At 43.6% G+C, this 20,322-nt stretch overlaps 2 protein-coding genes across 2 annotated transcripts in view; one reads left to right on the forward strand and one right to left on the reverse strand.

Annotated features, from left to right (window-relative positions):
* Nucleotides 1–487: 487 nt before the first annotated feature.
* dcaf7 (ddb1 and cul4 associated factor 7) lies at nt 488–5,470 on the forward strand. The gene is made up of 7 exons (XM_083780992.1): nt 488–1,126; nt 2,352–2,510; nt 2,924–3,035; nt 3,196–3,314; nt 3,453–3,662; nt 3,774–3,891; nt 4,037–5,470. The coding sequence occupies exons 1-7, from the start codon at nt 989–991 to the stop codon at nt 4,207–4,209; spliced, it is 1,029 nt and encodes a 342-aa protein (XP_083637118.1). The 5' UTR covers nt 488–988; the 3' UTR covers nt 4,210–5,470.
* Nucleotides 5,471–6,970: 1,500 nt separating this feature from the next.
* Nucleotides 6,971–20,322, reverse strand: part of kcnh6a (potassium voltage-gated channel, subfamily H (eag-related), member 6a) — a gene marked incomplete at its 5' end in the record, with an annotated part of 28,615 nt that continues 15,263 nt past the window's right edge. Inside the window, 10 exons of the mRNA XM_083779377.1 lie at nt 6,971–7,477; nt 7,602–7,776; nt 8,736–8,919; nt 9,032–9,298; nt 9,422–9,521; nt 9,663–9,856; nt 11,918–12,170; nt 13,770–13,969; nt 14,379–14,796; nt 15,680–16,105. Of these exons, the coding sequence (XP_083635503.1) occupies nt 7,205–7,477; nt 7,602–7,776; nt 8,736–8,919; nt 9,032–9,298; nt 9,422–9,521; nt 9,663–9,856; nt 11,918–12,170; nt 13,770–13,969; nt 14,379–14,796; nt 15,680–16,105 (2,490 nt within the window). The 3' untranslated portion in view covers nt 6,971–7,204. The remainder of the gene's footprint in view (nt 7,478–7,601; nt 7,777–8,735; nt 8,920–9,031; nt 9,299–9,421; nt 9,522–9,662; nt 9,857–11,917; nt 12,171–13,769; nt 13,970–14,378; nt 14,797–15,679; nt 16,106–20,322) is intronic.

Consider the following 20,322-nt stretch of genomic DNA (forward strand, 5'->3'; position numbering starts at 1 on the left):
TAAACTGTGACCTCTACGGCGAAGGTCACAGATGGGCAGGGACAGCCAGGGGCATTTGTCTTTTCTTCTGTTTGTCAAGACAACAGTGTTGATGTAAATACAATAAGGGTAATTAATAAGGGTAAAGGGTATTATTTAATGCATGAGGTACACAGATCAAAAAAGGAGAAAAGGTCCAAAAGGACTAATCAGGAGAATAAAGTTTTGAAGTTGGACAAAATGAATGGAGGACGAGGTATTTATTTTAGACTGTTGAAGAAGAAACGTGACTAAAATGAATATTCTATTGGATGGTTATTAAAACAAAAGTCAGAGAACATTTGGGTGTTGCAGTTATAAATCATATTGTATTCGTTTACTTTGTGTCACAAAGTTGTCCAGACATTTATTAAAGCCAAAAAAATGTAAAACAAAACTGTAGTAGTTTATTTTGTGCAGCACTCCTTCTTCACCGCTAGTGGTGTTCTTTGTCACCGACCCAGGCCACCACTCAGTATTTTTCACTTCACTGATTCACTCACGTTTATTTTGTCGGAGTGGTTGATGGAGCTTCTGAATCTGGCCAGAACAACAAACAAACTTGTTGTAGACAGTGGACCTTGAAATAGTGTTTAGACGCCAGGAAAGGAAACGTGCATAGATTCGGAATGAACAACACCACACTCTGGTTCATCTTCTGCAGGAACGACAAGGAACGCTAACGTTACGTGACTCTGCTAGCTGTGATGCTAATAATTAGCACCAGCGAGCAATACACACTACAGTCGGACTAGAGTCGATCTGTAACAGAGGAACGTACGATCTGTTGCATTTGCATGGACATTCACATAGATTTGTTTGCGCGTGTTCATGCGAACGATCTTGAAACCTGGCCCAGAGACGTGGTTTGCTAGCTAGACTGTAGGTAGTAGTCCTCTATACATTGCAGTCAAGTTAGCTCGCTTGCTAACTGGTTGACACACGACTTGTGTCGTTCTTGTCTTCGAGAATGTCTCTCCACGGCAAAAGAAAAGAGATCTACAAATACGAGGCGCCATGGACGGTGTATGCCATGAACTGGAGCGTCCGGCCAGACAAACGCTTCCGCCTGGCGCTGGGAAGCTTTGTGGAAGAATATAACAACAAGGTAAGTACTATAGTGAGATAATTACAGCTGGCTTGATCAGGATTCAGTAAGCAGTGATTCTCAACCCTTTTAATTTCAAAGACCCCCAGGGCCCATGCAGACCCACAGTATGATATGCATTTGATTATGTCGGGGGGTGGGGGCGTGAAATCCTAATCAAACTTTCAGTAGTAGCTGTAACTGCTCCTAAACCATCTTCATCTGGTGCAGAAATAAGACAACGTCCCAACTGATATCGAGAGGGCTTTTTATTTATCCCAAGCGACAACGTGAAAAACTGCAACACAAAACATAACAATATTCTTTTAAACACAATGAAATATTAATGTCCTTGTTGTCAGTCAATCATGATGTCCGTATTATATGTAAACAAACAATGAGATGTACACAAACAATTAAACGATCGACAGAATTACAACACTGTTTACAAACAAACAAAACAACTGGGAACATACCGTATGCGCCTTCTGCACAGACTTTTAGGAGTTCAGTTCTTGTTCTTTTTTATATTATTTTCTTTCTTATCTTTTGTGGAAACTCTGACATGAAAGAGCTCCCCTCTTCACCTCTGCTCTGTTTGTTCTGCCCAGGTGATTGAAATGAGGTGATTAGCTGCTTAGGCGAGCCTAATTCAACCTGCCCATGAAACAGACAAACAGACCACAAATACAGAGCACAGTAGATGGCACTATCTCACCATGCATATACCAAAATATACAGTTTGTTGCCCAAAACAAAAATACAATTTACCATATGCCGTTTCAGAAAAATAAGCTAAATAAAATATTACATCATACCCATAACTGGGACAGCTACAGTAGCCATGGTTCACATGACGCTTTCATGGCTACTTTCAAAAGTACAAAGACAAAAGTATACGCACACATTGTGTACAGTACATTATTGGAGTTAAGATTCATAACTGTTATAGCCTTGGATCAAGACTATCATATATTTTTTATATGTGCAAATATATGAAAGTAAAAGCCAGACTCGATAAACTACATCTATGATGGTAGTCTTGATGCAAGATTAGCTAGGGACCTACCTCTGTTAGCCACTGGATCCTTTTGGCTTTCACGGTTCACCCTAATAAGGGTTTGTTTCTTACGTGATGAATGCAGCTAATGTTCGTAGTTATGGCTGAGGTTACTTGCTGGCTCTTGTAATAATCAAACGTTTGTCCAGTTTTTTATTGATGAGCATTTGTTTCCCCCATTTGCAGGTTCAGATTGTGGGCCTGGAGGAGGAAAGTTCAGAGTTCATCTGTAGGAATACATTCGACCATCCTTACCCGACTACCAAGATAATGTGGATTCCAGATAGCAAAGGAGTCTACCCAGATCTACTCGCCACCAGTGGGGATTACCTGCGCATCTGGAGGGTATGCTGTTTCTTCAAACCTTAGCCTACTATGCCATTGCTTTACTTTTAACGTAGCAGACTCTGGCCAATCACATCCCTTGAATCCCAATAGATTATCTTCCAGACTGACAATAAAAATATATTATTTTATTTGACTAGTTCCTGTCTGTTACTAGAAAAGTTGTAGTATGCTGTTATTTCACTCATTTTCCTATCGGGGCAAGGGAAGTTTTCATCACTTTTAGTCAACCTATCTGTCTGTATTACTTTTAGTTGACCTGTTTGTTGAAGCTATTTACAAATGTAGTTTTGATGGCCTGTTGACATCTGAAAGTAAATGGTGTAACTGTTACTGTGCTTGTTTTCGTTTTTTGCTTGTTCTCGTTTCTGTCCTGCTTATGAAATCATGTTTTCCAAAAATTTGCCACCAAGGTCAGTGACACAGAAACGCGTCTAGAATGCCTGCTGAATAACAACAAGAACTCAGACTTCTGCGCTCCCCTAACCTCCTTTGACTGGAATGAAGTCGATCCCAATCTACTGGGTAAGAGAATTGCCGTGTGATTTAGATTCCTAAACTATTGTCACTTTGTTCGGCAGCATTGGCAATGATGAGATTGTAGTAGTAGTAGTGATATTTTTTGTAATATTGGGAGAGAAGTGACGGGTTAATTTAATTTGTTGCACATGGCTTCACTCCGCAGGCACTTCCAGCATCGACACCACCTGTACCATCTGGGGGCTAGAGACGGGTCAGGTTTTGGGACGGGTCAACCTGGTCTCTGGGCATGTCAAGACCCAGCTCATTGCACATGACAAAGAGGTGGGTGCGTATATATGCCTGCATGCATGCATCTGTCAGTGAAATAAGTGGCTGTATGACTGGGTGGAGATGCACGTCCAGACCATAAGGTATTATTAAATGGTGTCTATCTATGTGTATATGTTTTGTGTACTGTAGGTGTATGACATAGCTTTCAGCCGTGCCGGCGGAGGTCGGGACATGTTCGCATCCGTTGGAGCCGACGGTTCCGTCCGCATGTTTGACCTGCGGCACCTGGAACACAGCACCATCATCTACGAAGACCCCCAGCACCACCCGCTGCTCCGCCTCTGCTGGAACAAACAGGACCCAAACTACCTCGCCACCATGGCCATGGATGGCATGGAGGTCAGTGTACTTTGCGCTGTAATCGGATCATTTCGGTCTTCCTACTTTAAGCTTTTACTTAGGTCTGTGTTCGTTGCTTTTACATAAAATGTGCACATGACTGTATGTCAGGTGGTGATCCTGGATGTGCGTGTGCCCTGCACGCCCGTGGCCCGGCTCAACAACCATCGTGCCTGCGTCAACGGCATTGCCTGGGCACCCCACTCCTCTTGTCATATATGTACTGCAGGTAAGGCCAAACCCTCCAGTGTGACCTGGGTTTATCTTTATATTCTTTAATTCCTGCTCCCCATATCTCAAATATTGACCCCCCCTCCCCCCCCACCCACCCGATGACAACTCTGGATTGTGTGTACTCTTATGTCTTCACTCAGCTGATGACCACCAGGCACTAATTTGGGACATACAGCAGATGCCACGAGCCATCGAAGACCCCATCTTGGCTTACACTGCCGAGGGGGAGATCAACAACGTTCAGTGGGCGTCCACGCAGCCGGACTGGATCGCCATTTGCTATAACAACTGCCTGGAAATCCTGCGCGTCTAAAAGCGCGGGTACACTACTCGGTCGAAGAGGCGGCAGGATTTTGCTTGAGACTTTTGGGACTTTTTCAAGTGTGAGTGGTCTCGTAGTAGTCCTCATCCTCAACCCACTGTTTTCAAGACAAGGCCGTGGCAACGAGGGACCTTTTTTTCTTTTTACTCTTTTGGAGTGTCCCACGTCCTACGCAATATCCTGGTTTACATTTGTTCAAGTCTTGATTCAGTCGTACCTCTGTCACTTGCATTTTATGCTGTTATTTATTGTTTTGCTTACCAAGGTAGTGTTCAATACCTACACAGCAACTATCATGTGCATCAGTGCTTTGAACTCTGAGCAACTGACAATGAAAGTTAAGTGTGAGTTCCTATTTTAGCCAGCCAGCCATGAGATTATTATTGAGGATGGTTTTTAATTGATTGATGGAGTTGTTTGATGTAAGTCTCAAGGGTTGATAAATCAATGTGGTGGAATATAACCACTCTAACTCTAACATTCAGGAATAAATATTTCTGGAGCTATATTGTGACTACATGCCATTTTAATGGTGATATGAATATCAAATTATAGTCTGTGTCCCTGTTGACCATTCAGTCTAAACTTCGTGAGCTAGCCTTATGAGCCATTCTCACTCCGTCGAGTGTTGCTCCTCCCTTTTGCCCTGGAAAGTACATGTGTGCGTCCAGGCTAGTTTTGACCTGTCCACTTTTGAGGATTATGTAATGGATTTGGATTTTCATTACAGTTGTGCTTGTTTTGATGATGTGGTCAGGTAGGCCTGTCTGGAACCAACCAGCAGTGGATAATTTAGCCTTAAGCTAACCTCTTCAAACCTGGACTCCTGAAAGCTGAAAACCTTGAGTCCTGTTTTGAGTAGACGGTGCATAGAATGGTTTGTTTTCAAGATCATGTGAGGAGTGAGTTATGGACTGGATTGCAGGAGTGTTACGGTTTTGTTTTCTCCTTACCTTTTTTTTTTTGTCTGCCACTTTTTATTCTTGTGTCTAAAACCTAATTTATGCTTCATCGCATGACAGTAAATCATTTCTTTTCAGTGAGCAACACTGTTGTGTGGCAAAGCATAAATTGGTCTGAAAGGTCAAGACTTTGTAGCATGCCAATACAAGGGGAAATGTACATACATATAAATATATTAAGTAAGACATTGGTAATATAGTGTTCATGTTGTAGCTTTTTTCATAAAGTTTGTATTATCCAATTTGCTCTACTAATAAAGTGTATTCCTCTGTCCAAGGAATGAACAGAATTGTTTGACAATATACAGTAGCCTACCTTATTCACCATGACCCAAAAATCTACAAGTGTGTACATTTTGAAGTTATAAATACTCTTTAATCTAAAAAAAAAAAAAAAGTGTTCTCCAAGAAACCATTTACAGAATTATAAATGTGTGAAAAGGATACATTCACCTGATAGGTGTTCGAGTGAAAAATGTCTTGTCAGCTCCAAGGTGCCATTCACACCATTTACCACTCAGTGTAGGTTAGGCTTCCCAAAAGCAATTAGAACTAATACCATATGGTAAAAACTAAAAAGACAATACTATATTCTTAGCATAATGTTCGGAGGGAGACGTGGCCTATGCTGGCCATTTTAGTTAACACATCGGTATATCGATTGAGTACTGTATAATATAGAAGTGTTACCATGCCATTTTTGGTAAACAGTCTAAAAACATTCCTGACACATTTCCAACTGAAACAAAACCGATGACATACTCTGGTGTAGCAGCACAGATGTCATTGCTGTTGGATAGAAACCTTGTATTTCTAAAACCATTACGGTTCAGGAAATGGTAACAAATTGACCCAATTAGCTTATTACTTAGTCACAAGCTCTTGTCAATACTTTGGTTCAATATTTATAAAACCACAGAAAGACTTACTCACTTTCAACCTGGAGTTTATATTTTGGGTGTGCCACTACAAGAGAAAAGCATGTACAGTATCCCATTTGTGCTACTTTTGTTGGCCATTGTTATACACCAAAGTGTGACAGTATAAAACAGGGCAATCATTTATAATAATACAAAAAAACATTCTGAAATATGGAGATACAAGGTTTCTGCACGACAGCAACGATATTGAGAATATATATCATACAAAGTAGTAGTGGGCCATACCACACTGTCACTTAACCTCAAACTATCAAAATAAAGCCTGATTTATACTATTACTCTACAGTTATTTTCGACAAATGACACAGTCGTACGATAGTAGTATAAATTAGGCTTGAGAATTATGAGCTGGGTCACAAAAAGAGTGCTCTGTGAGTGTGAACACATGTGTCATTCACAGTGTGCCATACTGTACCGGTATGGTAGATCCCTTGTGATTATTTTTTGTTGTACAAAAAACATCAACAGAGTGACATCTATAATCTCATATCTATTACATTTAGTCACCTTGTGTAACCTTTACATTTATTACACAGGAAAAACAAACTCGGTCTAAAATGTGCAATTCTTCTATAACGTGAATGCAGATAATTCCTCACTCGTGAAAGAAACTTGGTATGGCCATCCCTGACGAGAAAAACACTAGGTTACACTAGTTAATTATACTTTTAAGATCCAGTGATTGTGTGACGAGTGTATTTGTGCTTATTGTCAACACATGTATCAGGACATTTCTTCCTAGTTAGGTAACATGAATCTCTCCACTGGACAGGCCATTGGCGGAACACTGCAGGGCGAAGAAGTACAGAACCACCGCAGCCTGTTCGAGAGAGAGAGGGCACCGTGAGTGGGTCTGTATGAAAGGAGGAGGCCTTCCATTGAATGTCCCCAAGTGTGCTGTGGAAGGCAGCCCACACACTGCAGCAGCATCGTAACAGTAGGGAAGATTTAATGGGAAATATAAGGACTTAGGAAATCAGGATGCTGATTGCACTACATGCCAATCATATACAGTATACGCTGCTGTCCCAACCTGTGGAGATGTATTTTAAATGACCACACTTTTGGGTGGTGGTGCTGGTTCTAACTGCCTGGTAAGATGGGGTCAGAGATACGCCTCTGGATCTCCTGTGCCTCTGTGGAGATATCCAGGTTCTCAGGGGGGGAGGGGAACCATTGGCTACCACACAGCAGTCCAGAATCCCCTTGGGCACCAGAGCAAGACCGCTGAGGAGGTGTGAGGCTCACAGACAGCATATGAGGAGGGTCGGACATAGTGTCATCGGATACCACAGTCAAATGGGTCCCACTGGACAACGAGTCCTTGGACTCGTGCCTGGATTCGGAGTCTGGGCTCTGCGAGGAGAGATTGGGAAAGTCAAATACACTTACATGTGTTAGGGCTCTCTCGTGAAATCAATAATTTGCATCACAAAACCACGTTGTCAAAAGTCAAAGAGGTGGAAAGCCAACACCTCACCTGTAGTGGTGAGGAAGTGCAGTCAGTGTCTTCAGGTGGGATGGGAGGTTCGGTGTGGATTACGGACGCTCCTGTGGAGGACACTGCACTGTATGCCGGGGGCACCGGGGTGGTCGTCTGCCTCTGGAGGAGCTGCAGGATCACGTTGATGTCTGCCGTCATTCGAGTCTCTAGTCTGGGCCAAGATCAACGAGACAGAAAACAAAACAGAATGAAGACAAGACACTAAGACAAGCAGCCTTTTCACTGGCAGTAAAACACTATTGAACTATTAAATAAACACTTTCTTATAGCTCTAATAGTTGTGCAACAACTGGTTCTTGAAATGGGTGCCATCGAAAATGTCACTGTGGGTTGAGTACCCACGGTGAACTCACTCAGTCACTCACAGTCACTCACTCAGTCACTCTCTCGCTCTCTTTCAGCAGCAGCAGCCAGGAATGCAAATAAAAGTAAACATACATGATCAAATCATACATAGCGTTTGTCATTAGTTTACTCTTGTTCCCTCCCCTCCACTTTATATCTCATTCTTCCCTCCTCTCTCCAGTGCCCACACCCATCCTATAGTTAATATGTAAAGAGAACATGGAGGGGAGGAGCGACTACACAGCTTGGAGCTGCATACGGGTCATTCAGCAAATAAAGGAAAGCGCCTCTGCTGGGAAAATGCAACAGGGGGTATAGCTCAGTGGTAGAGCATTTGACTGCAGATCAAGAGGTCCCTGGTTCAAATCCGGGTGCCCCCTTCTTTGAAATGAACATGAAATTAATTATTGTCAAAATAGCAAACCTATCTCACTATTGTCTTTCAGTCACTTACAGAAATATAATATACAAAAGCAGGATGGCATAATTCTATTTTGTAAAACATGGACTGCACTCTTGTCATTATATGTAGTATAAGTTTAAATACACATGCACAGGTGAGACACATTCTGTATACCTATTCATGACTTTATTTTTATTATGTAAAGTTAGTCACATACCTGCTTGAATGAGCAGGTATAAATGAGTATGAGCAGAATTGTATTATTTTTATTTGACTGAATCCGGTTGATTTGCGTTATTTTGTCTGTTAAACTAAAAACACCAATACACACGTATACTGAATGTATAATAAAAACAGCAGACCTGTTCAACTGGGACTGTAACAGTTCCAGTCTGGATTCCAGCTCGCCGGGTCTCTCATCTGTGCAGGGAGGGGGGAGATAGGGGGTCCTAATGGATGAAGACTGTCTCTGTCTCTCTGAGAACTGGCTGGGTCTGCGATCCAGACCAGACCAGCCATACAGTCCTGACATGTTGCTGGGGCCTGCTGCAGGTCAGAGAAGACAGCGTAGAGTGATTTAAGCCAGGCATCATGTTTAGAAAGACAGCAATGATTGAAAATGTTGTGCGCCCTGCATATACAACAGTGAGACGTTTACTGGAATATGGGAGACCCCCACTTTCTGGGTACGGTTCCATGCCCGAGGAGGGTCCGCTGGCCGGCAGAAGGTTGACCATTGCTGGGGGATAAGGTTGCGTTGTGTCACCACTGGTGGGACAAAGCTTTATTTCCTCCTCACTGGACTGGGAACAGATGCTGGCACTGCTGCAGAAGTCCTCCCAGTGGGAGCCTGTTGCGGCGCCTCTGTGATTCCCCAGTGGACAGGACTGGTCGGGGTATGATGAGTCCTCATGGTCCATACCATCTATGGCAATGGCCGGGGAATAATAAGAGTGGGGATTTGACACAGTGAAAACATTTTATTCTTTCAGAATTGTGTAAAAACGCGTTGCGTCATTCACAAGAGAACACTATAGGACGCGCTTACCAGGCCGGTTTCGTCGACGTAAGGAGGTTCTCCTATGTCTTGTCTGCCGGTCCCCACATTCAGAGTCTCCAGATGGGGTGTAGTGGTTTATTCTATCTGCCTGATACACACCATAGTCAGTCAGGTTCAACAGGCTTGTACTGTAAATGTAATGACTACAGGGAAATATATGCTTGCTTGCTTGCTTGTGCAGGTGTGTATGACAAACGGTCGGGTTCCGTCGCCCTCTCATGACACTCACATCCCTCAGGTTGAACGTGATCTCCAGGTTGTTCCAGAACGTGCCAGCGAAGTCGGGGTACATGTCCAACACCTCCAGCAGGTCCTCCCTCAGAATCTTGTGAAGGTCACAATAGGTCAAAGCTCTAACGTCAGCACTGGACTTCCCTGGTCGCCCATACAAACTGATGGGCTCTCCAAAGATGTCATTCTTGCCTATGGACAGCATGGTCATAGAACTTCACTTCGACAATCAAAGATTTTGATCACTGAATTGAATTTAAAAAGACTCAAAATCCAAAGATGTATGGTAGCACTCACCAACTTTAAAAAAAGAAAAGAAAAGGAGGACAGGGAGCGTGCCTCTCCTTAAACAATTTATTTTGGGTAGACAAAGCATGCTAAAGTTTCAGGCTAGCCGACCTTAATCATACTCTGATCAGAGCTAGCCCCTCTCGGGACCCTACATAAAGCTTTTCTGAAATTTTGATGAGTTTTATGTTGGGTCCCTGGTCAGACCTATATTTTCGTATGGAAATTCCAGTACGCGGATGTAGAAATTCTCTCTAAAATAGGATCTGCGCCAAGTGACGGCATTATTTTCCTTGAGTTATTCTGAATTCGGTAACTTTAAGTAGCTATACATCCCGCTGCGAATATCTCCTGTGGCGCGGAAGCCGTTAAGTATTTTTAATCTTTGTTTGACCGATTTGGTCGCTTTATTTCTTCTTGTTTGTTTACCGTTTATTGTACCGCCTCCCGGTGTGCGGTTGGCTTGTGAGGCTACGTCCCTGCCTCTGATCTGCTGTGTCATAGCTATAGCGCCACTAGCTAGCCAGATAGGCGGTACAATGAGGTGTCAATAAACAAGGAAGGAAGAGAAGAATCCAAGCTTCCAAATCGGGCAAACATATATTAAAAATACTTAACGGCTTCCGCGCCACAGGAGATATTCGCAGCGGCATGTATGGGTACTTATACTTTACATATTCAGAAAGCCTCACACGGAAACATTTCGTCATAGAGCGCGGAGAGGCGCTAAACATGGAGTAAATGTTTTAAACAGGTGGCATGGTAGTAGTGCAACAGGACCCAATGCACTGGGTCGAACAAATGTCAGAAACTTCAGTAGCATTTGGGTTCTGCTTGGAGGGCTAGATCAGAGCATGAGCATGAAACCAAATGGATCCTTACGGGTCATTACTTAATTTATAAGAAGTCTACACAATTAGAGAATGACAAAGTAGAAGAATTGTTATATTGATCAAAGTTTGGCTGTTATCTCTCCCATTGTATCACATGAATACAGCATGGAATTGTGGACACATTTTTATCCAACTGTAAGTGCTAGTTTGTCAGCTTTCAACCTTTTCCATAACAAACCCACTGATACACCCATTCTATGGGTTTAGGTCTACGCAGTTAGGAAGAACTTAATTGTCCACTTGTTACATTCATTTTGCTTTGCGTTTAATTCAAATAAAGTGCATAGTACAAACGTCTTCCATGTTACTGGTAAAAACCATGTATCCACTAGGTGCATGAATTCCCCCCACACCTGTCCATAATTAACCCTTAGGCCTGGGAGGCGTGCCGTCTGTGCGCAAACCAATAACCCAATTAGCCAATTATCTACAGAATATTCTAGGCTAATAAGGCTAAATAATAACAGAAATAATAATAAAAAACACAGTGAATTGGCTTCTACACCAACAATAACAAATTATTCAAAGATTTGGGTCTGAAAGTGGTGGTCTGTGGCTCAAATGCTGAATAAATAATGGACCTTCATATGAAAAAGGTTGAAACTGGTGTATATGGTTCTTTTGATTAATTCCCAGTGGAAAATAGATTTGTTCAATGGACAGCAATCTACTGTATAACCACTAGAGGGAGGTACAGTCATCTGAGACAGGTCCACGTTGACAAGATAAACCTTGTTCATGTTTCCGCTTTTGAAAAATGATAAATAGCAGCATTTATATCTTCTTTTCACTGCTAAGTTTGAATTAAAGGAACCCTAAAATGCAGCTGAAAGAGAAACAGACAAACTGGCATATAGCTAACATGGACCTGAGTGGTGGACATATCGGAGGTCAATGGGTCTGTGAAATGTACGATGAGCTGTGCACAAACACCCCCCTGGTAAGACTACATGAAGACAAGTGTAGGTATGCATGACTTTGCAGAAGCGAAAGCACAACGAGAAGTGACCAAAAAGGGAAAGTGAGACGTGTACAAAGAAAAGGAGGAAACGAGCAAAAGGTTCCAGCTCACCCAGTATAGCCACCACTACGTCTTCTCTGAGTATCTCGATGGACCCTCTGGAGATGAAATAGAGGGCGGTGAGAATGTCCCCGCTGTGGACCAGGGTGTCCCCCGGAGGTGCATGGGTGGTCTTGAAGTGCATGGCCAGCGCCCGAAGGCAGCCCTTGTTGGCGCCTCTGAACGCGACGCAGTTGTCAAGAAGAGTGCGGTTAAGATGCAGACAGATGTCTGCCTGCAGGCACTCGGGAAAACCCTTCAACACCTGCGGAGACATTCACAGGTGATATTAATAGGACCTCGTTAAAACATCTCACCTCCAAACAAACAGAAAGAAAGAATCAATAGGATGAAGTTGAACAGACGCAACTGGAGTGAAAGGAATGGAAGTGAAAGAAATGGATGTGAAAGTAAAAGGGAGACAGACATCCGATGTTGGCTAATGATTCAGAGGACACAGGGCTGTGGCTGTAATAAGGGATTGTCTTTGTTCAGATTGAACTGACAGTTGCTCTCCGACTATGCCATGATGTACCTGTACCCACCCAGGCATCCACCTAATCATAGACACCGCATTGGCCACTGGATAAGACTACATCAACGTCATCACCATATTGGCAGGGGAAACTTGCCATAATATGTCCACGTACTGCAAGAACTATTCCTGACTCAGTACTACAGTAAATCCTTTTTTCTTTTCCTCTATTTTATAATCGTTAGTGTTATTATCTACGTAAGATAAGGCATTTTGGTATGAAATAAGATTTAACCAAGTATTCTATATCATGACATTCTACAAACTAGATTTGTAACAAACAAACAAACCACTTGTAAATCGGCTGAGAATTCAGCAAAACATAGATGCATTAGGAGGCACAGCTTTCCCTGCCAATATGACAGCCATGTTAATGTATTATTCCAATGAACAGCAGCAGCCACGGTGGTATACAGTATCTAATCTATGATGATGCACATTACCAATGCTAGGGTCTCCTAGTAAGACTCTGCACCGAAGTGGAAACAGTGGCCATTTAAAAGACAAGGGGGCGCCCAGAGTTGAACCGGGGACCACTTGATCTGCAGTGAAGTGCTCCGCTGCTGAGATATACCCCCAGACAGATAGAGACAGTTCTCAAAGATTTTTTCCTCAAAACCAGTACCGTGTAGACAAAATAAACAAATGTGCTTTTGGAAATAGAGGGGGCAAAATATCCTGTTCTGATTCACAGCAAGCTGGTATTTTGGTCCCCAAGTAGGGCAAGTGCCAAGGTCATTTTCTCAATGAAAGTACAGATTATACGCTTTCAAATGATGTACATTAGAAATGTAAAATAAACTAGCAGAGAAAATATCATCTCACGATTCTTTGAGTCCCCTTTAACACTTCTCACAGGGAGGTAATATGTGTTACAAATATTATAACACATTGAAGTGTTATCTTTGTTCTTCCTGAATTCCATATACAGTACAGTATGATCTCTCGTGTGTAAACTATGTAAACAAAGCGCCTAAATTTAGATTCTATAGGGGGGGGCAAGTAGATTTGAACTGTGAGGACCACTTGAGCAAATGCTCTGAACTAATTACCTCACTTAACCACTAACTACTAAGTTGCCAAGCAGGTGTTCCATTTGAGCGCAGTCATAGAAAAATGTGTCTCCTGTCTGTGCAGAGGCTTGGGTTTGAATCCCAGGAGGGTCATACATTTATATGGATTGCAGCTTTTAATGTTCATGTCAGACATCTAACATATCTGAGAATATGGACATGTGCGTGTGTGTGTGTGTGTGTGTGTGTGTGTGTGTGTGTGTGTGTGTGTGTGTGTGTGTGTCTTTGATGGCCTATACATGCTTGCATGACTCACAGCATTCATGTCGATGCCATTAGTGTAGGACCAGGCGTGCTGAAAGTACTCCTCTAGCCTCTGTCTCAGGCTCCCTGGGATCTGGTGGAAGCGGATAAACTCTTTGACCCGCAGCATCTGGGTGTGGTAGCGAGCCGTGCCCGAGTACAGTCTCTGAATGATGGCAGACACGTTCCCAAATATACTGGCGTACATCAGAGCTGGACGGGAACAGAGCACAAGACACTGTATAGGTAAGAAAAACTGAAGAATTCTTTGTTTGATGATGATAGTGCTCAAAGTGGAACAATAGAATTCCTTGATTAACTAACATAGGGATGTCAGTCAAACCACACATGCAAAGATGTTCATTTGTGGGTGTTATAAGTATTTTTTGTTGAATTACCGATGACAAAGTAGTAAAAGTTAACAGTATGTATATCCATAAAATAAGCAAGCAGCACGCTAGCAGACAATACACTAGTTCTTTCTTTCAATCAAAATCAATATTTTTTGCCAAACATTTACCCCAAATGTTTACCCTATAATATTAACTAGGGTTCACAGTTAATAAAGCACTCCCCTCCCATGCACACTCCCTCACCCTCACACTTTAACCACCCCACTTACAGCCAATGAGCATGACGCATATGGAAAAGATCTTCTCAGGGTTGGTGTTGGGGGAGACGTTGCCAAAGCCCACACTGGTCAGGCTGCTGAAGGTGAAGTAGAGAGCTGTGACATACTTGTCTTTGGTCGCAGGACCAGAGGCCAGGTCAGTGTCATTGTACTGTTTGCCGATCTGCTCGGCGAGGTTGTCCAGCCAGCCGATCTTCAAGCCTCCGATTCGGGCAGTGCTAGTGCGTTCCACGTTGCCTATGGCATACCAGATACAGGCCAGCCAGTGGGCAATGAGGGCAAACGTGCACATGAGGAGGAAGAGGACCGCAGCGCCGTACTCCGAGTAGCGGTCCAACTTCCTGGCCACACGCACCAATCTCAGCAGTCTTGCCGTCTTCAGTAGTCCAATCAGAGTGGTGGTCTGGGGCTAGAAGAGGGAGGACAGAGAGAGTGGCGCTTTTGGTGCCAGAAACTGACTTTGTTGAAACTGATCACTCTAATTCAATTAACCTTGGCATCAGGATCAGATAATGTCGTAAAATTGTCAAAAAGTATGCTGACATGCACTTTAACGACTTTGGAAATAGTAGTAGTAAGTAATTCACAAAAAGAGAACATAATATAATAATAATAATAATAACCTTTGACACAAACCTGTTTCTGGTTTGACACTTTCTGACCTGAAGGTCAAATTCAAGTTCTCCCCTAATCGAGGCTCTATTAGATAAACAGTATAAAATGTCAGCACTTAAGCAGCGATACTAATATCATTGCGTGGATATTGGTCTCGTCCCTCTCAGTGTTAGATTTGGTTTTGCAATGTCCCGCCGCCCCGCCCCATATTTGAATACTGGGCCCTGGTTGGTTAATAGCCTGGTGGTTCCAGACAAATCTGCTTGGCTTGTCACCACTTTGGCCGTGAAGTCCTCCCACAATTGAGAGGGGCCAGACTTAATCCGCCAGGGGCGATATGCATTGCAAAGGCAGATTCGGCCAGATTCCTGGAAGCGCTTTCTGCCGCGTGGGTGGAGCTTCATTTCCATCCACCGGCTGTCTAAAAACCCGGGAAGAGACGCCTGCCGTTTGCGGCTTTTGGCGTCTTGGTGACGCTAAAGTGTGCCTGCGCTGTATGCGAAGCTATGGGTAGAGCAGACCTGTTAGATATAGTGCAGCTAAGCAGCTTTAAATAATTGAATAATTATTGCTAGATACTGTTGCTTAAGTCTTAACAGAGATGTGCAAACAACATACTGTGCCAAATCAAACTCAGAATGTGAACAGAAACAGAAAGAAGCCGTATCTTGCCTCACCTCGTCAGAGCCGGAGCGGAAGATGAGCAGGTCGAAGGGGATGGCGGCCACTATGTCGATGAGGAACCAGCCCTTGAAGTAGTGCTGGGCGATGCGGCCCGGGTGGCTGACCACCTCGTCGTTGTGGTTGACGTAGGTGGTCCTGAAGTTGATGAGGATGTCCACGATGAACATGACGTCCACCACGAGGTCCACCACGTTCAGCGGGTTGCAAGTGTAGCCGCAGGTGCGCCTCAGCTGCTCCTCCACCTCGTTCAGGAGGAAGGCGGCCGAGTAAGGCGTGAAGATGGCCGTGTAGATGACCAGCAGCAGGATGAGCCAGTCCCACACCGCCTTGAAGGGGCTGTAGTGCAGGATGGTCCACTTGTGGATGCGTGGCGCCTGGAGCTGGTACTCTGGCAGCACGTCGGCACCGAGGGACAGCACCTGGTGACAGAACGCTGAACATGAGGCGTGCAGTGTGGGGTTTTCACAGAGACTAATGAACGGAAACAAACCACATCGCCTCCATGAGACTAGAGAATGCAAACTAGAAAAAAGTGCACCCTCGGGGCACAGGTCTTATTGTGGCCTGCTCTTATTGTGGCCTCCTGGTGGCGCTATAATAGGCCAATGTGAAAAGGGTGCCATTTCTTCTTACGCCTTTGTTCCAAAAATGAGTTTTGCAAATATCCACCTGTTGGTGGCGCTATAACAGGCCAATGTGAAAAGGGTGGGATTTAAAGATTTCACGCTGCGTTCATGATTTGAGGCTTTTTGTTCAAAACGGGCCAGATTCAATTAGGATGAAATATCGGACAGATCCGTCTTGAGCACATGACTATAGAGATACTGTGTAACAATTAGCGGGATTTTTGGACAGAATCTCAAAAGATTTGTTTTATAAAAGTCGGCTTCCTGGTGGCGCAATAACAGGCCGTTCTGTAAATTTGGGGTAGAGGTTCATCGTTGGCATGATCCAGGGAGTATGTGTGCAAAGTTTGGCATCAACAGGCCGTTCTGGAAAATTTGGGACAGAGGTTCATTGTTGCCATCCAGGGAGTGTGTGTGCAAAGTTTGGCATGACCAGTTTAACGGTGCCGGAGATTAGCTGTACACAGACGGACGGACGCACACACGGACGGACGGAGTGCAAAACATACCCTCCCCATGCCTTCGGCCTGGTGGAGACAATTACACAGTAAAACACTCTTAGAGTCAGAGATGAGACCCCGGGGCAGACCAAGGCGCAGTTGGAGGAAATACATCGACTCATTGGCCTTGGAACATCTCGGGATCCTCCAGGAGGAAGTCACTAATGTTGCTCTGGAGAGGGAAGTCTGGAGCACTCTGGTGGAGCTGTTGCCCCTGCGACCCGACTACGGATAAGCGGTTGAAGATGGATGAATGGATGGATGGATGGATGGACTATCAGATTTAAATTACCACTGGGGATTTTTACTGTGCAATGTGTGCATCAGCTTAATACTTGATTAGGTTAACGCAAATGAGGACAGATCAAAACATCCACACGTTCATTACATTAAACTACATGAAGGATACTAACTGTGTGCGTTTATGTCCTTCTGGAGACATCCTCTGACTACATGCCATCCTTTCGGATTAAGACACAAGAACTGGCCTAGTTTCACATGTTCCATTTTGAACTGAGCCACATACGTCACCTAACTCTTTATGTCAGGTGACACCATCGACCCTTTTCTATGAAAAGTAAACCTAACATATTGAAGACTAAACCACACCAAGCATCAGACATGGAACGACGACCAAGTCAATTACACCACTGTTTCCGAGACTCCTGTGCACACTGCCATCAACTCATTTATGTTCTCTGTCCTTGATTATACAAGGAACAACTTCTGCAAAAGTATTCAAGCGATGCAAAAATGACAGTTCTTGTGCAAAAAGTACCTCTTTTTGCAATATTCAATACCGTTTATGAAGGGAAGACAACACAAGCAACTACAGCCACTAGTGACAAAATAGCAGAAATAGCAACCAATATACTAATTATAACCCAACATCTGCAACCCACATCCAAGTTTAATTAGAAATAATAATATGTCAGAGCCATCTCAGGCAGACCATAACAACAGTGTATTGCAGTGTAACAGCCACATAGAGGAGTCTAATCAGAGCCCACCTACCGCGACATCAGTTCGATCTTCTGTCTCCAGGTTCTCCAGTTTAACTTGGCGTCGCCTAAAACAGTTTAGGTCAGAGGCTCGGCTTCTCAAAGCCCTCAGCTTACCTATACTTGCCTTCTGTGGATCAGACACCTCCTCTCCCGCGGCATCACCGCCTGCTTGTAGCAAACAGAATAGCTGACCAGACCGAAGCGATGAATCCAAACACAGGATGGACTCAGTTATTCAGACACTGTGGCTGCATGGCTCTGACCTCGTCTTTCACCAATCAGGCCGTTTAAAGTCTCACCTGCCACTGCTAAGCCCCCCCTCCACTTACTCTAAGCCATGTGACTCACCCCCATGCCAATGCTCTGGTCAATGGTAGAATACATACATTACATTTATAATACTACTAAACGTATCTCCAAACAACCACACGAGTAATTAGCATGGCATTGCCTTGAGATGATGAGAGTAATACTATTTTGCATCTTTTATGAAAACTACGAGCACCACAAAATGCGGATTGGATGAAAACAATCCAAGCTCTGTCTGTTCCCTCTCTGTTCTAAGGTCATGCAAAGGGCACACTATCATCAATGCAGAAAATAGCTGTAGAAGATATTTACATTAACGACTATCAACCTAGCATCCCTATTTTGGGTATTTATTATTAGTTAAAGGAGCATTCAGTGATTTGGGTGATTTGGAAAACCACCCGGTCCGCCCCGGTAACAAAATGTGCACATGCACATGCTCTACAGTAGGGGGAAGTGCAACAGGCCAACAGCATGAGCACCAAGTCCCGCCCCCACTCATGATTGGAGGAAGGCCCCTCTCATTCTGATTGGATGAAGGCTTTGCCACCCGCCACCTAAACTGAAACTAGGGATTTAGACCCCAGGGGCTCACTGGGGACAGGGATGAACTCCTTATATGGTCAGCACACTCTATAGTAGGGAGGATTATCCAAAAAAAAGAAAAAATTAGTGATATTTGAATGAAGTGAAATCACTGAATATACCTTTAAATAAAACATTTCCAAAATAGCAGATCTACATACTGACAAGTCACAACACATCGCAATGCATATTTTTATTTTAACATGCGTATGTGACACTGCCGTACGACGGAGTGGTCTCTAAATAAAGCAGTGCTTTTTTGTTAGTGCTGCTGTAGCAGCACTAAAATTAATTAAAATTAATTGGGAACCTGTTTTTCCTATGTGGATATCACAGCATAAATCATCTTCATTTGATGAAGAAAATATTTAATTAAAATGTGAAACATTTCAATTGTATCTTTTCTAGGGCTTTAGAGGCTTTTCCTTTCCTCATTTGTCCTTTCATAAGATCCAATCCAATCCACTTTATTTATATAGCACGTTTCAAAACTCAGGGTTTACAAAGTGCTGTACAGGAGAAAATAAAAACAAATGCACTAAAGCTACCACACAGAATAACAGCGAGAAAACAAAGTACAAGCAGTGAAAACAACTGAGACACATTACAGAAAAGCAACAGCATCACAGTGAGACAAAACATATATACAAGGACCGAAAAAACTCAAGCGGGGTTAAAAGCCAAGGTATAGAGGTGGGTCTTAAGGCAAGATTTAAAAGTCTCGATGGAAGGGGCCAATTTGACATGGGAGGGGAATGCGTTCCATAGTTTGGGGGCTACAACAGAAAAGGCTCGGTCGCCTCTGGACTTTAAGCGGGTCTTCTTTGTGACCCTGAGATTTAGCTGGCCCTCAGACCGCAGTGACCTAGGAGGAGTATAGTCTATAGACCTCAATAAGGTCAGACAGATAAAGAGGAGCCAGACCATTAATAGATTTAAAGACAAATAAAATAATTTAAAAATCCACTCTGAAGCGGACAGGGAGCCAATGAAGGGAGGCCAAGACAGGTGTGATATGCTCACGTCTGCGAGTACCTGTGAGTATACGTGCGGCCGAGTTCTGGACTAGCTGGAGTCGAGCAAGGGAGGCTTGATTTAAACCAACGTACAATGCATTACAGTAGTCCAACCGCGTAGAAATAAAGGCACGGATAACCCGCTCAAAATCGCTAAAGGATAGCACAGACTTGATTTTAGCCAGCAGCCTTAGATGATACAAACTTGAGCTGACTACCGCATTTACCTGTTTATCAAGTTTAAGGGCATTGTCTAGTTTGACGCCAAGGTTAGAGACCACAGGTTTCACATATGGCTGCAGGGAACCTAGGTCAGTGGGAACGATACCAGGACCGCTAGGTCCAAACACTATAACCTCCGTTTTACTTTCATTGACACTTAGAAAGTTAAGAGCCATCCATGCCTTGATGTCACTTAGACAGTCAAGCAGAGGTGTCAGGGAGCCGTTTCTGTCCTTTTTAAGGGGCATATAGATTTGCGAATCATCCGCATACAGGTGATACGAAAGGCCATTTTTCTTAAAAATTAGGCCAATGGGAAGGAGATATAAAGAAAAGAGAATTGGCCCAAGGATCGAGCCCTGGGGGACTCCAGA

This window comes from Protomyctophum parallelum, assembly GCF_964188405.1.
Source record: "Protomyctophum parallelum genome assembly, chromosome: 13".
Taxonomy (NCBI): Eukaryota; Metazoa; Chordata; class Actinopteri; order Myctophiformes; family Myctophidae; genus Protomyctophum; species Protomyctophum parallelum.